Raw genomic sequence first — 13583 nt, forward strand, 5'->3', positions numbered from 1 at the left:
GGGCAAGGAAGGAGCCTAATGTTCCCAACTAAATTCCAGCTTAGTCTCCCAGGACTCAGGCATGAGTTCCCCAGGAAGCTGCTTCTGCAAAGAGCTAAAACCTAGAACATTCCAACAGTCATATAAGCATGGATATATAGATCACACATTTTAATTTTCTGTTTACTTATAACATTTGAAATTCAAAAGGGAACTACTAAGCCTCTTAAACTCTATCTTCGTGCCATTTCTTGAAGTTATGAGAAAATCTAAGCAAGAGGTAAAAACGTTAAAAACATTTATTTCATTTCTATTGCAAGAGTGGCTTCAAAGTGTATCTTAGGAAACTAATCAATTCACACTTAACCTTTTTTACTTTGATGCTTGCTGATACATGCTGCTTGCCATCAACTTATGACAAATTCCACAGCCCAGCTTTAGAACAAACATAAGAATCAACAGCAAAACGCTTTCTGAAACAGGGAACCTAGGTAAGGGAGTCCCTTCCCAACAGGCCACTGTTGGGAGGTTTCCACTGAGAAATATTGAGAAGTCAACTTTTAGAATCATCTTCTCTCCACCCACCCACTTCACTCACCATTTCTGGAGCCGCCATCTTTCAAAGCAGAAATAGCTTCCTTTTTCATTATAAATGCAAGCGTGATGGTAAGCAGGCAGCCAAGAGCTCAGTCCAACCGGGAAATATTTCCACCGAGTCACTCAGCCTTGTCGACTCAATCATCGCAGCAAATGGCAAGATCGCGGGCCTCTGTGTAACCCTACCTGGCAGCGACTATCAGGTAGCCACTGGGGGTTGACTGCAGAGACCAGGAGGGGAAAGTGTGGCTCGCCTTTAATTAGTAAGTGAGCAACATTTTCAGACACTTTTCATCCTAGAGGCTTTGGGTCACAGGCACCCTTTTATTTAAAAGAACTGAGAGGTCCTGCCTGATGCTGAGCAAGCTCACCCAGGAGGCAGGGAGATGCTTTGGTGGGTACTCTAGCCCGCTGCATGCCTAAGCCTAGGTTTAGACTTGCAGCCGCTCTGCAGACAAAAGACGAGGGACCTGCGCTCAGCACTGTGCAGAGACACTTTCTGGCTCCGTTCTGCAGGGGCCTCTGCTTCCCAAGAGGCCCCTGCATACAATACAGCTCAACTATGTGTAACCAGGAGAGCAAAGAGCCCTGCTGCTGTGGGCCGGGAACTAGGAGCCCCTTTGGAAGGCTGGGGAGAATGTGAGCTAGATGGAAATCAGGCATTCATTGATTTAGCAAATATTCACAGGCCATCTGCCATGGGCCAGCCATCTAGACGCAGAGCAGATGGCAAAGAGGTCAAAGGACTCACCTGTGGTTTCAGGTGAAGACAAATACTGGGAAGAGATGAGGCTGGGAGAGGCTTAGAGAATCGTGGGACAGGGTGGTAGAAGAAGGCCTCCAGGAAGAAGTGACATTTTAGCAGAGCCCTTGATGACGTGATGAAGTGGGTCTTATGAGCTTGATACTGACCAGGATTCTTGACCTCCTTAATCAATAGAAATAGATAAGAGGCCAGATGAGAAATTCAGGCAAGGCTTTATAGGAGCTCCTGCAGCCCCAGGAAGGAGCAAGAATAAGGAAGTTTCCCTTGATTGCTCCTTGAGGAGGCTTGAGCAGGTTCCTCATACAGGTTGAAGGTGGGAGTGGGTCCAGTGGTTGGGCCGGAGGGGTTGCTTAGGTGGTTTGCCCACCCCTTTGGTCATGTTGAGGGCAGGGGGCATGGGCAGTACCCTGCTTTTGCTCCCAGCTCTTCAGAAGTGGCAGTTGGATGGTTTTGTTTTGGTCTTGCATTTTTTGTATCTTGTCCAGAATTTGTCCCCATTATGCATGCTCGCAGTTGTTTTTAGCCCCTTATACCTTCTTTGTGTTGTGTTGCTTGAGGAGATGTCTGTCCAGGAGCAAGCACTGCAGTAACGGTCTCAGATCCCAGCAAAGAGGAGAGGGGCTCCAAGGACAGGAACATCAATGCCAAAGGCCCAGTGGAGGGAGTGAGCTAGTGGTGCTGGAGAAACTCAGGGAAACCTCTATGCCTGGAGAGGCTAACAGGCAGGTAAGGGCTTGGGCCCCTGGAAGGACTCTGGTTTGGCATCTGTGTGAGGGACAGGCTGGAGGAGCTGAGGAGGGTCAGGTGGGGATCTACCCATGTGTGTAGGGTCAGGAGTGGGTGTAGAGAGCCAGGAGGAGGCTACTGAAAACCTGGGTCCCTGCAGCCATGACCAGGTGCTGATGGTGCAGGTGGAGATCAAGGCTGGATTTGGGGGTTGGTCTTTTTAATATCATGTTTATTTATCTATGCATTTATTTGTGGCTGTACTGGGTCTTCGTTGCCGCACAGGTCTTTTCTCTAGCTGTGGTGAGTGAAGGTTATTCTTCGTTGCGGTGTGTGGGGTTCTTGTTACAGTGGCTTGGGCTTCAGTAGCTGTGCACGTGGGCTCAAAAGTTGCAGTTCTCAGGCTTTAAAGTACAGGCTCATAGTTGTGGCTCACTTTCATTCTTTCTTAAGTATCATCTCCAGTCCCTGAAGAAATGAAATGAAAAGTGAAAGTGTTAGTCAGTCAGTCAAGTCTGACTCTGTGCAACCCCATGGACTGTAGCCCACTAGTCTCCTCTGTCCGTGGAATTCTCCAGGCAAGAATACTGGAGTGAGTTGCATTCCCTTCACCAGGGGATCTTCTTGACACTGCGATCGAACCCGAGTCTCCTGCATTGCAGACAGATTCTTTACCATCTGAGCACCAGGGAAGCCTCCTTGAAGGAATATTTGCTCTTTTTTTTTTTTTTTTGGAATAGTTGCTCTTAAAGACAATGACAGGAAGCTTAGAACCTCATCCTTCCTTTGCTTTTACCCAGATGTTGTGGGCACTGCTCCCAAGTACAGTTCAATCCTTGGAGGACAGAGTCCAGAATGTACTTTTGGGTGTCCAACACGATGATGAGTGTATGATGGGGCTCCATGTATACGACCTGATTATAAACTAAGGTGGATGAACAATACTGAGTAGACATGCAAGAAACAAAAGCAATCACAATGTCCTATTAACATGTGTTCACATGTTGGCACATATGTCAGATGAGGTCAAAGATTGAGACAATTCACCAAGAGGGTATTAGCAAAAGAGCCCATGGAAGTAGCTGGACTTCTACCACCATGAAGTAGCCTTTCAGAAAGGTAACTTACAATTCAGTTCCATCAAGCTCACAATAAATGTTAAGAAAACAGAAATCAGCATACCTAGGGCTGACATCTGGTATTTACCAAGCCGATGTCTTCAGAGGTCTTGGTTTGGAGATGTGAGAAGGGACATCCTCCCCCGAGAGCCCCCCCCCGTCCCTGCCCCCAGGCTCTGTGAAACTGTGGGAACCACCTGCAGACAGCCGGAGTTACAGGTGTGGACTGTTGATTCCTTTAGTGAGTGAAGGGAGGCGTCAGTCACAGTAGAGACCATCAGTCAGGAAGCTTCAGTCTTCTCACGGCTGGCCTTTGGAGATAGCTTTTCATTCTAAGAAAAGTGAGTTAACCTCGATAAGGCATTTCCTGGTATACGGAAGTAAGTTTTAAAAAAAAATAAAAAAGATATATATTTTAGTGTTATAATCATCATTGCTCCAAAAGTGTTTCACTCTTAGAAGAGAAAAATGTGTTTGAGTAGAAGCTGTATTTCAGAGTCCAAACTGCCTTTTTCCCTTTGGGTAGCAAGCTTTGTCTCTTTTCAGATGTTCAAATGTAAGATTTGCAATTCATTTTATTTTGAAGTGATTTCATCTTTTGATGTCCTCCAAGGAAGAAGATAATACTTTAAAATATAATTCTAACATTTTATACTTAAAGGTGAAATATGAAAGCCTTTTCCCCTGAGATGGAAAACAATATGAGGAGATTCACTATATATAGATATATATTATATGTATTCAATATTTGATATGTGAGCCAGGGCAATAAAACCAGAAAGAGGAGGAGGAGGGAGAGGGAAGGAGGAAGAAGAAAGAATAAGGAAAAAAGATGAAAAAAGAGAAGAAAAAAGAAAGGAATAATGGGAGGAAGTTTCAAAAGAGAGAAGGAAAGAAGTAAGCAAGGGATGGAGAATTTTTAAAAGAAAATGTGTACTGGCTAATAAAAAGAAATAAAGATACTATTCATTAATAGACAAAATTATTCTGCACATAGAATATCTTTAAAATTCTAAAGATAAACTATTGGAATTAACAAATTAGTCAAGCAAGACTGGTGAATATAATTTAAATATAAAATAATGTGAAGCCAATAGTATTTTGATCTCTGAGCAACAGAATCAGAACATGAAATTTCAAAAAGATATAATTTACAGTGCATCAATTATAATCAAATATCTAAGAATAATCGAATCAATATTGCAAAATGTGAAAATTAATAGAGGGAAACCTCACTAAAATGGAATTGAGAGGCCAGAAGGGGGAGCTCTCGCAGACATACAGGTAGAAATGCCAATTTCAGGAGGAACTATCAATAACAGACCCCAACAGAAGAATCATCAAGAGGAAAGAATTACCAGTAATGAGGCCCCAGCAGGAAAAGATGCACACTGCATCTTCTTCAAGGAATTGACCAACTCGGTAACTCAGCCAATGAGAAACCATCATCACCTTGAACTCTCACTTTTCTCCAATGGACTTAGTTCAAAATAAGCCCTCCCAACATCCTCTTTTTCAGCTATAAAGTAATGTTCCTTTCCTTTATTTACTGGACTTGTCCATGATTTTTACTTTGATTTGCTTGTCCCAAATTGCAATTCTTTGTTATTCTCAAATGAACCCATTTTTGCTGGTAAAATAACTGACTTGTATTTTCTTAAGATCAACAATATGGACACGGAAATTATGTAACAATTGGAAGTGCCTGGAACTTTGGCAGCTCACATAAGATGAGCTTATGTGAGCCACAAATTCCTTGAAAAACAATTCGAGAAAACAGAAGAAGACTAGTCCTATACCACTTAAATAAATCAAATCTACAGTTTAAAGTGAAAGTGAAAGCGTTAGTCACTCAGTTGTGTTCGAATCTTGCAACCTGCCAGGCTCCTCTGTTCATGGGGATTCTCCAGGCAAGAATACTAAGTAGGTGGCCAGGCCCCTCTCCAGGGGATCTTCCCCACCCAGGGATCGAACTCAGGTCCCCTGCATTCATTGCAGGCAGATACTTTACCATCTGAGCCACTTCACCCAAAAGAGGTGAAGGCTCTGATGACTTCGCTGATAAATTTTTTCAAGTAATTTAAGAAAGAAACTATATCAACCTTACAAAAACTCAAGAACTTGGAAAGCGATAGCACCTACCAAGTTATTTATGAGAGCAGAATAACGCTGACCCTTAGGGTGACCAACTGACCCCTCATCTTCCTGGGACCGAGGGGGTTTCCAAGGATGGGAATTTTTCATGCTAAGACCAAGAAATTCACAGGTCAATCAGAATGAGTTGATCACTCTACTGACAAAACCTGACAAGGAAATCACAAGAAAACAATTGGCCACGCTAACTTACAATTATTGGTGCAAAAATTTTAAGCAAAGCACTAACAAATTGATTCCAGCAAGCCAGGTGGTGCTAGTGTTAGAGAACCTGCATGCTGATGTAGGAGGCATAAGAGAAATGGGTTTGATCCCTGGGTCAGGAAGATTCCCTGGAGGAGCAAATGGCAAGCCACTCCGGTATTCTTGCTGGAAGAATCCCATTCAAAGAGGAGCCTGGCGGGCTACTCCATGGGGCCGCAAAGAGTTGGACACAACTGAGCATGCACACACCAATATATAAAAAGGGTAACATATTATGGCCAAGGAGGTTTTATCTTTGGAAAATAAGATCCATTTAACATTCAAGAGTCCATTGGTATCAAACTCTCTAAGGCCAGGTTTTCTTCATATACTTCAACCAGAACAACAAATATTGATGTTGATTTGAATGCAGAAGCAGAAGTGAGAATTCAGGTGTCTTCTAATGTTAAGTTGGATACTAAAGAGATTTGCAAAAATGTAAAACATGCCAATCTTATCAGTAATTTTTTTGTTTTATAAAATATAGTTTTCTGTCACCAAAATATGACATTTACATTAACATATAATGGTTTATTTTTGTTATTTTTAAATGGATTAATAAAATTATTTTAATTTGCCAGTTTTAAAAAAAGTCCATTCGTATAATTATCGAATAAAGAAGGAAAACAATATGATCACCACAACAGATGCAGAAAAAGCATAAGATAAAATTTAATATCTATTAGTGACATTTTAACACACTTCAGTAAACCAGGAGTGAAAAGGAATTTCTTTTATTTGATAAAGACTACCTACCAAAAAGCCACTTTTATGGAGGTCTTTGCCAGACAATATGGCAAGAAGAGGAAATAAAGTTATAAATATTAAATAAATGAAGTTTATAAAGATTAAAAAGTGAGGGGGAAACTGTCCTTATTTGAGGACTACATAATTGTGTACATATAAAATTCAAGAGAATCTACAAAATATTAGAATTAATGTGACCTCTGTCAGATTACTGGATGTGATGTCAGTACACATAAATCAATCATGTTTTTATACACAGACAACAAACAAATGTAAGTAGAAATTATCTTTAAACAATAGTGCCAAAAACAAACAACATGGAGGAATGAACCTAATGACAGAAGTATAAAGCCCTGAAAACTATAAAGTATTATTAAGAGAAATTAAATAGACAGATAGACCATATTTATGGAATGAAAGACTCAGTATTGTTGAAACTGATCTACAGAGTCAGCAAAATCTCAAACAAAATCCAAGCAGGATTTGTTTTTTGTTTTTTTGGTGGAAATTGGCACACTGCTTTTTATTGTCCTTTGGATTCCTTTTCTTCCCTTTTTTAAAATCAGTTTTATTGAGGTTTAGTTTACACACTATAAAATGCATTCATCCTAAGTGTTAGTTCAGTCATTCAAAGTGTTTAGTTCAGATCTATGTGCCTATATAGTCACCACCAAATCAGGAAATAGAACATTTCCATTATCCTGCAAAGCCCCTAAATACACTAGTTTTGGTCAACTACTTAATCTGCTTTCTGTTTCTATAGATTAGTTTTATTATTTTTAGCATTTCATTTAAATAAAATCATATAGCATGATTTTGTTTCTGGCTTTTTTTTAGCCAACATAATGTTCTTTTAAATTCATCCATGATATTGCATGAATCTACAGTGTGTTCCTTATTATAGATAAATGTCATCCCATTGATTGAATATACCATAATTTGTGTATCCATTCACCAGCTGATGGACATTTGAATTTTTTCCGGTTTGGGTCTCCTATGAATAAAGCCATCACGGAGGTCCAGGTACAAGTTTTAGTGGACATACATCTTTATTTCTCCCTGGAAGATTGCTAGGAATGACTTGGTCATATGGCAAATGTATGTTTAACTCAAGAAACTCAAATGTCAAAATGTTGGACAATTTTGCATTCCCACCAACACCATATGAGAGTTCCAATTATTCCACAGCCTTGCCAAAACTTGGTACTGTCTGTATTTTCAAATTTAGCTCTTCTAGTAGGTGTATTTGGGCTTCCCTCAGACTGTAAAGAATCTGCCTGCAATGTGGGAGACTTGGGTTCAATCCCTGGGTTGGGAAGATCCCTTGGAGGAGGGCGTGGCAACCCACTCCAGTATTCTTGCCTGGAAAATCACCATGGACAGAGGAGCCTGGCAGCCTTCAGTCCATAGGGATGCAAAGAGTCAGACGTGACTGAGCAACTAAGAACAGCACAGTAAGTGTATTCAGCATCACATTGTGGTTTTAATTTTCATTTCCCTGATGACTAATGATATTGAATAGCTTTCACATCCTCAATAGCCGTTTCTGTATCTTCTTTTAAGTGTTCATTTAGATCTTTTGCCTGTTTCTAAACTGGATTGTTTGTTTTCTTATTATTGATAAAAGTATATATATATATATATATATATATATATATATATATATACATGAAGAGTGGGACACAACTGAGCAACTAACACTTTCATTTTTGGGCTTCCCTGGTGACTTGATGATAAAGAATCTGCCTGCAATGCTGGAGACCCAGGTTTGGTTCCTGGGTTGGGAAGACCCCCTGGAGAAATGAATGGCAACCCACTCCAGTATCCTTGCCTGGAGAATCCCATGGACAGAGGAACCTGGCAGGCTACAGCTCATGGGATTGCAAAGAGTGGGACATGACTGAATGACTAACATTACTATACCCACAGTAGATACATATACAATTATATTATATTATATTATATTATGGATTTAAGTCCTTTCTCAGGTGTGTATATGATGATATCCTATCCCTGTCTGTGCATCGCCTTTTTATTTTCCTTATGATGTCTTTTAAAGAGTAAATGTTTTCAATTTTGAAGCCAAATTTATCAATTTTCCGCTTGTATGATTTATGCTTTTTATGTACTAAGGAAACTTGGCAATCTCCAACATAGGAAAGATTTCTTTTTTCTTTTAGAAGTTCCACAGTTTTAGTTTTTACATTTAGGTCCATCGTACATTTTGAGTTAATTTGGGGACATGATGTGAAGTAAGTGTTGAGATTCATACTTTCTCCATACTGAAATGCAGTTTACAGCACTATTTGTTGAAAGCATTATCCTCTCCCCTATGAATTACATCAGCTTCCCTGAAGGCTTAGACTGTAAAAAGCTTGCCTGCCAATGTGGGAGACCCAGGATCGATCCTCGGGTCAGAAAGATCTCCTGGAGAAGGGAACGGCAACCCACTCCAGTGTTCTTGCCTGGAGAATCCCATGGGCAGAGGAGCCTGGAAGGCTACAGTCCAGGGGGTCACAAAGCATTGGACACGACTGAGTGACTAACACTTTCTGAATTACATTGGCCTCTTTGTTGAGAACCAGTATGGCAACATATGAGAGTCTTTCTGCACCTTCCAATGGCTCACTACAGCAACCTGACTTTTAAATTTATATGAAAAATCAAAGGGTGTAGAGCAGCAAGACAACCTTGAAGGAGGAGACAATATCAGAGGGTTCAGTACCGCAGTAATTAAAATAGTGTAATGTGGACACAAAATTGAACAAATCAAATAATAAAGCGTAATAGAGTCAGAAACAGGCTGATACATATTCAATCAACTGACTTACAGTAAACATTCTCCTGCAATTCACTGGGCAAAGGACACTCCTTTCAATGAAGAAAAACGTGGGGAAATAAATGAACTTTCACCTCTACCTCCCACCATATATTAAATTAATTCAAATGGATAGTAGAGCTTAATATGAGTTGTAAGCTTGTGCCAAGAAGAAAACATAAGAGACTATAAACATCCGTGTTGTATTAACAGTGATTTATTCAACAGGATGTAGAAAATCCTAACAATAAGAGAAAAGATTGCTAAGTTAATTAAATGTTGTTCCACCCAAAGACATTACTAAGAGATGTTTAAAAAGCAAACCACAGCTTGGAAGAAGTTATTGCATGTGCTCAGTCACTTCAGTCGTGTCCAACTCTTTGCAGACCTCATGGACTGTAGCCCTCCAGGCTCCTCTGTCCATGGGGATTCTCCAGGCAAGAATACTGGAGAGAGTTGCCATGCTCTCAACCAGGGAATCTTCCCAACCCAGGGACCGAACCTAAGTCTCCTGCGTCTCCCACATTGCAGTAGGAGTCTTTACCCACTGAGCTGGAAGCCCAGAAAAAGTTATTCAGTTCAGTTCAGTCGCTCAGTCGTGTCTATCTCTTTGTGACCCCATGGACTGCAGAACAACAGGCTTCCCTGTCCTTCACCATCTCCTGAAGTTTGCTCAAACTCATGTCCATTGAGTCAGTGATACCATCCAACCATCTCATCCTCTGTTGTCCCCTTCTCCTCCTGCCTTCAATCTTTCCCAGCATCAGGGTCTTTTCTAATGAGTTGGTTCTTCACATCAGGTGGCCAAAGTATTGGAGCTTCAACTTCAGCGTCAGTCCTTCCAATGAATATTCAGGACTGATTTCCTTTAGGATTGACTGGTTTGATCTCCTTGCAGTCCAAGGGACTCTCAAGAGACTTCTCTAACACCACAGTTCAAAAGCATCAATTCTTTAGCCTCAGCCTTCTTTATGGTCCAACTCTCACATCCATACATGACTGCTGGGAAAACCATAGCTTTGACTAGACACCCCTTTGTTGGCAAAGTATTGTCTCTGCTATTTATATACTGTCTAGGTTGGTCATAGTTTTTCTTCCAAGGAGCAAGCGTCTTTTAATTTCTTGGCTGCAGTCACCATCTGCAGTGAATTTGGAACCCAAGAAAATAAAGTCTGTCACTGGTTCCACTCTTCCCCATCTATTTACCATGAAGTGATGGGACCAGATGTCATGATCTTCGTTTTTTGAATGTTGAGTTTTCAGCCAGCTTTTTCACTCTCCTCTTTCACTTTCATAAGAGGCTTTTTAGTTCCTCTTCACTTTCTGCCATAAGGGTGGTATCATCTGCATATCTGAGGTTATTGCTATTTCTCCCGGCAATCTTGATTCCAGCCTGTGCTTCATCCAGCCCAGCATTTCACATGATGTACCCTGCATACAAGTTAAAAAAGCAGGGTGATAATATACAGCCTTGATGTACTCCTTTCCCAATTTGGAACCAGTCTGTTGTTCCATGTCCAGTTCTAACGGTTGCTTCTTGACTTGCATACAGATTTCTTAGAAGGCAGGTAAGGTGGTCTGGTATTGCCATCTCTCTAAGAGTTTTCCACAATTTGTTGTGATCCACAGAGTCAAAGACTTTAGCATAGTCAATGAAGCAGAAGTAGATGCTTTATACATACACACACTACTATGTATACAATAGATAGCTAATGAGAAACTACTGCACAGTTCAGGGAACTCAACTCACTGCTCTGTGTTGACCTAAGTGGGAAGGAAATCCAAAAAAGAGGGTATGTTCCTACACGTATAGGTGATTGCTGTACCACAGAAACACAGCATTATAAACAATGATACCCAAATAAAAAATCTTTTAAAAATGATAAAACACTAAAAATTAATTAAAAATAAAATAATAAATGATGTCATCCAACAAAAGATTCCAGAGTTTCCACACATGGATAAGAAAGCCCAAACAACCCAATTAAAAAATGGCGGACTGGTAGAAGAGGCCCTTCCCCTAAGAGGAAGTCCAGATGCCCAATAACCCGTCTCAAGGTGCTCATGTCATCGCCCTCTGGGGAAATGCAAATTTAGAACCACAGTGAGATACCACGACACACCCCCAGATTGGCTGCATGACTGATAACATCAAGTGTGGGCAGGAGCTTCAATCCACTGCTGCCGAGGGGGTGAGCTGGTATGACTGCTGAGTGAAATTGCTTGGCAGTGTCTGATGAAGGATGCACATGTCCTGTGATCGCACAATCCCAACCTGAGACAGGTGCCTATCAGAAATGCGTGCATTGGGTGCTCAAAGAAATATACCAAGAATGTCCGAAGCAGCAAAATTGAAAGGCACCCAAATGTACATCAACTGAGAACTAGAGAAATAAAGCATGTTGCGTTTATCTGATGGTACACTATACAGCAATACAGTGAAATACGGTTACTCTCAACATGGATAAATTTCATGCTCGTGATTTTGGGCAAAAGGAACCAGACATGGAAGAGAACATACTATACAGTTCTGTTTCTGTCAGGTTCAAAGATGAGTAAAATGAATATACAAGTGAGAGCAACAGCTACCTTTTAGTGGGAGAGGGAGGAGAAAACGAGGATGCTGGGGGTGGGGCACTGGGGCCCAGGGGGCTTCCAAGGTTCTGATGATGTTTAGAACAGAGGATCTCAGCTTTGGCACTGGACCCTTCTTTGCTGTTGTGTAGGCTACAGCATTCCTGGCCTCCCCCGACTAGGCACCGTTAGCAAACACCCCCTCGTCTGGTTGTGACAATCAAAATGTCTCCCAACAATACCAGTGGTCCCAGAGAATGGGGGCCAAAATTCTCAGGTCGAGGACCTCTGTTTTACTGCTGGTCCTGGAGGATTGGGGAGGTCAGTTGACTAGGAAAACGCAAGGAACTGTACATGTAGGATTCATCAGCTTTTCTGCATGCGTGTTAAACTTCATAAAGTTTTTACAGAAAAGAAGTCAATGAACCAAAGAGCCAAAAATCTTAGAACTATGAGGGACAACAGATACAGTGTAGTTTAATGTCTTCTACAGATAGGGAAACTAAGATCCAGGTGGCTCACGCTTCTGCCAACCCAGTAGAGAATCCCACCCCGGATTCCCTTCCCCCAGCCTCCCTCCCCACCCATGCCAGGCAGACTCCTCCCAAGTGCAGCCCAAGTCAGAACCAAGGCCGATCCCATGACCTCCTGACCCCAAACCCCACTGTGGAAGAGGCTTGGTGGACCCTGCACCCCCACTCTGCAAAGAGAACTCTGAAAAGCAGTATCTCATGCAAACAGGATATTAGCTTTGTCAGAAAGATCAGAAAGGGCTTGAGGTTTTCTTCTCAGCCTCAGCCTCTCAGCTTTATCTGCTCGCCTCAGTCTGTAGCAGGAAGCGATGGCAGCGGGCGAGACCCAGCTCTATGCCAAGGTCTTCAACAAAGTCAAGTGCCGCAGCACCCCCTCCCTCCTGGACCCCCTCCTGGGCATGGGCTTCCCGGCACACACTGCGTGAGTACCGCCCGGCCTGGTCCGGCTCCCCGGACCCCAGGCTGACCCTGCTGTGGCCACAGAACTGCAGGCGGCTCAGAGCCCTGACTTCCTGTCAAGGCGTGCACCCTGCAGGCTCGGGATTCATCTCAAAATGAGGCCTTTTCTGCTTTTATAAATGACACGAGCTTTGCCTTTTAAAGACAAACTCTGCTGTCTGGTAATGGTGGGATCCTGAAGTTTGTGAAACTGGAACCAGGGTTTGGAGATGCCTAGCTGTACCCCCTCTGTGGGCAGTTTGGATAATCACAGATGGCTTTTGAGACTCGTTTTGAAAGCCCCTAACTCGGTCAGGGGCAGTCTCTGATGCTGGGAGCTGTTGAAATACACAGGAATGTTACTTCTAAAAGTGCAGAGAAACCCCTTGTGGGTAAGGCATCTTGACTGTGTGATAATGGACTGAAATGGTTAAGAAACCCCCAGGGCAGGGAGGATGTGATCTCAGGAGAAGGGCCACACAGAGACAACTCCACCCTGAGTATCCCCGCCAGAGAGGGAAGGTGAAGGTGTTAGTCCCAACACCGTAGACTATAGCCTGCCAGGCTCCTCTGTCCATGGAACTCTCCAGGCAAGAATACTGGAGTGGGTGGCCATGCCCTCCTGCAGGGGAGGATCCCCCCAGAACGATGAGCTTTGAGCCTGACAGCGGGGGCAGCTTCCACGTTATTCTTAGATCTGGTCTTTTTGCGCCTGTATTCACGTGGAAAATACATCAGAAGTCCCCTTAGGTGACTGTGGATGTGGGAGGGATCAAACTTGCCTTAAACAGATAATAAACCCCTGCCCAACTGCGCGGAATGACTGAGGCTGGACCCCTTTTCTCCCCAACCCAAATCAAGACTTTGTTTTCACATCACGTTCATAGTAA

At 42.4% G+C, this 13583-nt stretch overlaps 1 protein-coding gene across 3 annotated transcripts in view; it reads left to right on the forward strand.

Annotated features, from left to right (window-relative positions):
* The first annotated feature begins 12520 nt into the window (after window positions 1-12520).
* The window catches only part of UBASH3A (ubiquitin associated and SH3 domain containing A), a 37944-nt gene continuing 36881 nt past the window's right edge, over window positions 12521-13583 (forward strand). For 2 of the 3 annotated variants that reach the window (XM_070466812.1, XM_070466813.1), the window contains exon 1: window positions 12521-12676. In XM_070466812.1, the coding sequence (XP_070322913.1) occupies window positions 12564-12676 (113 nt within the window). In that variant the 5' untranslated portion in view covers window positions 12521-12563. The remainder of the gene's footprint in view (window positions 12677-13583) is intronic. The other variant, XM_070466811.1, reaches the window with a different exon arrangement.

This window comes from Odocoileus virginianus, chromosome 4 (genome assembly GCF_023699985.2).
Source record: "Odocoileus virginianus isolate 20LAN1187 ecotype Illinois chromosome 4, Ovbor_1.2, whole genome shotgun sequence".
Taxonomy (NCBI): domain Eukaryota; kingdom Metazoa; phylum Chordata; class Mammalia; order Artiodactyla; family Cervidae; genus Odocoileus; species Odocoileus virginianus.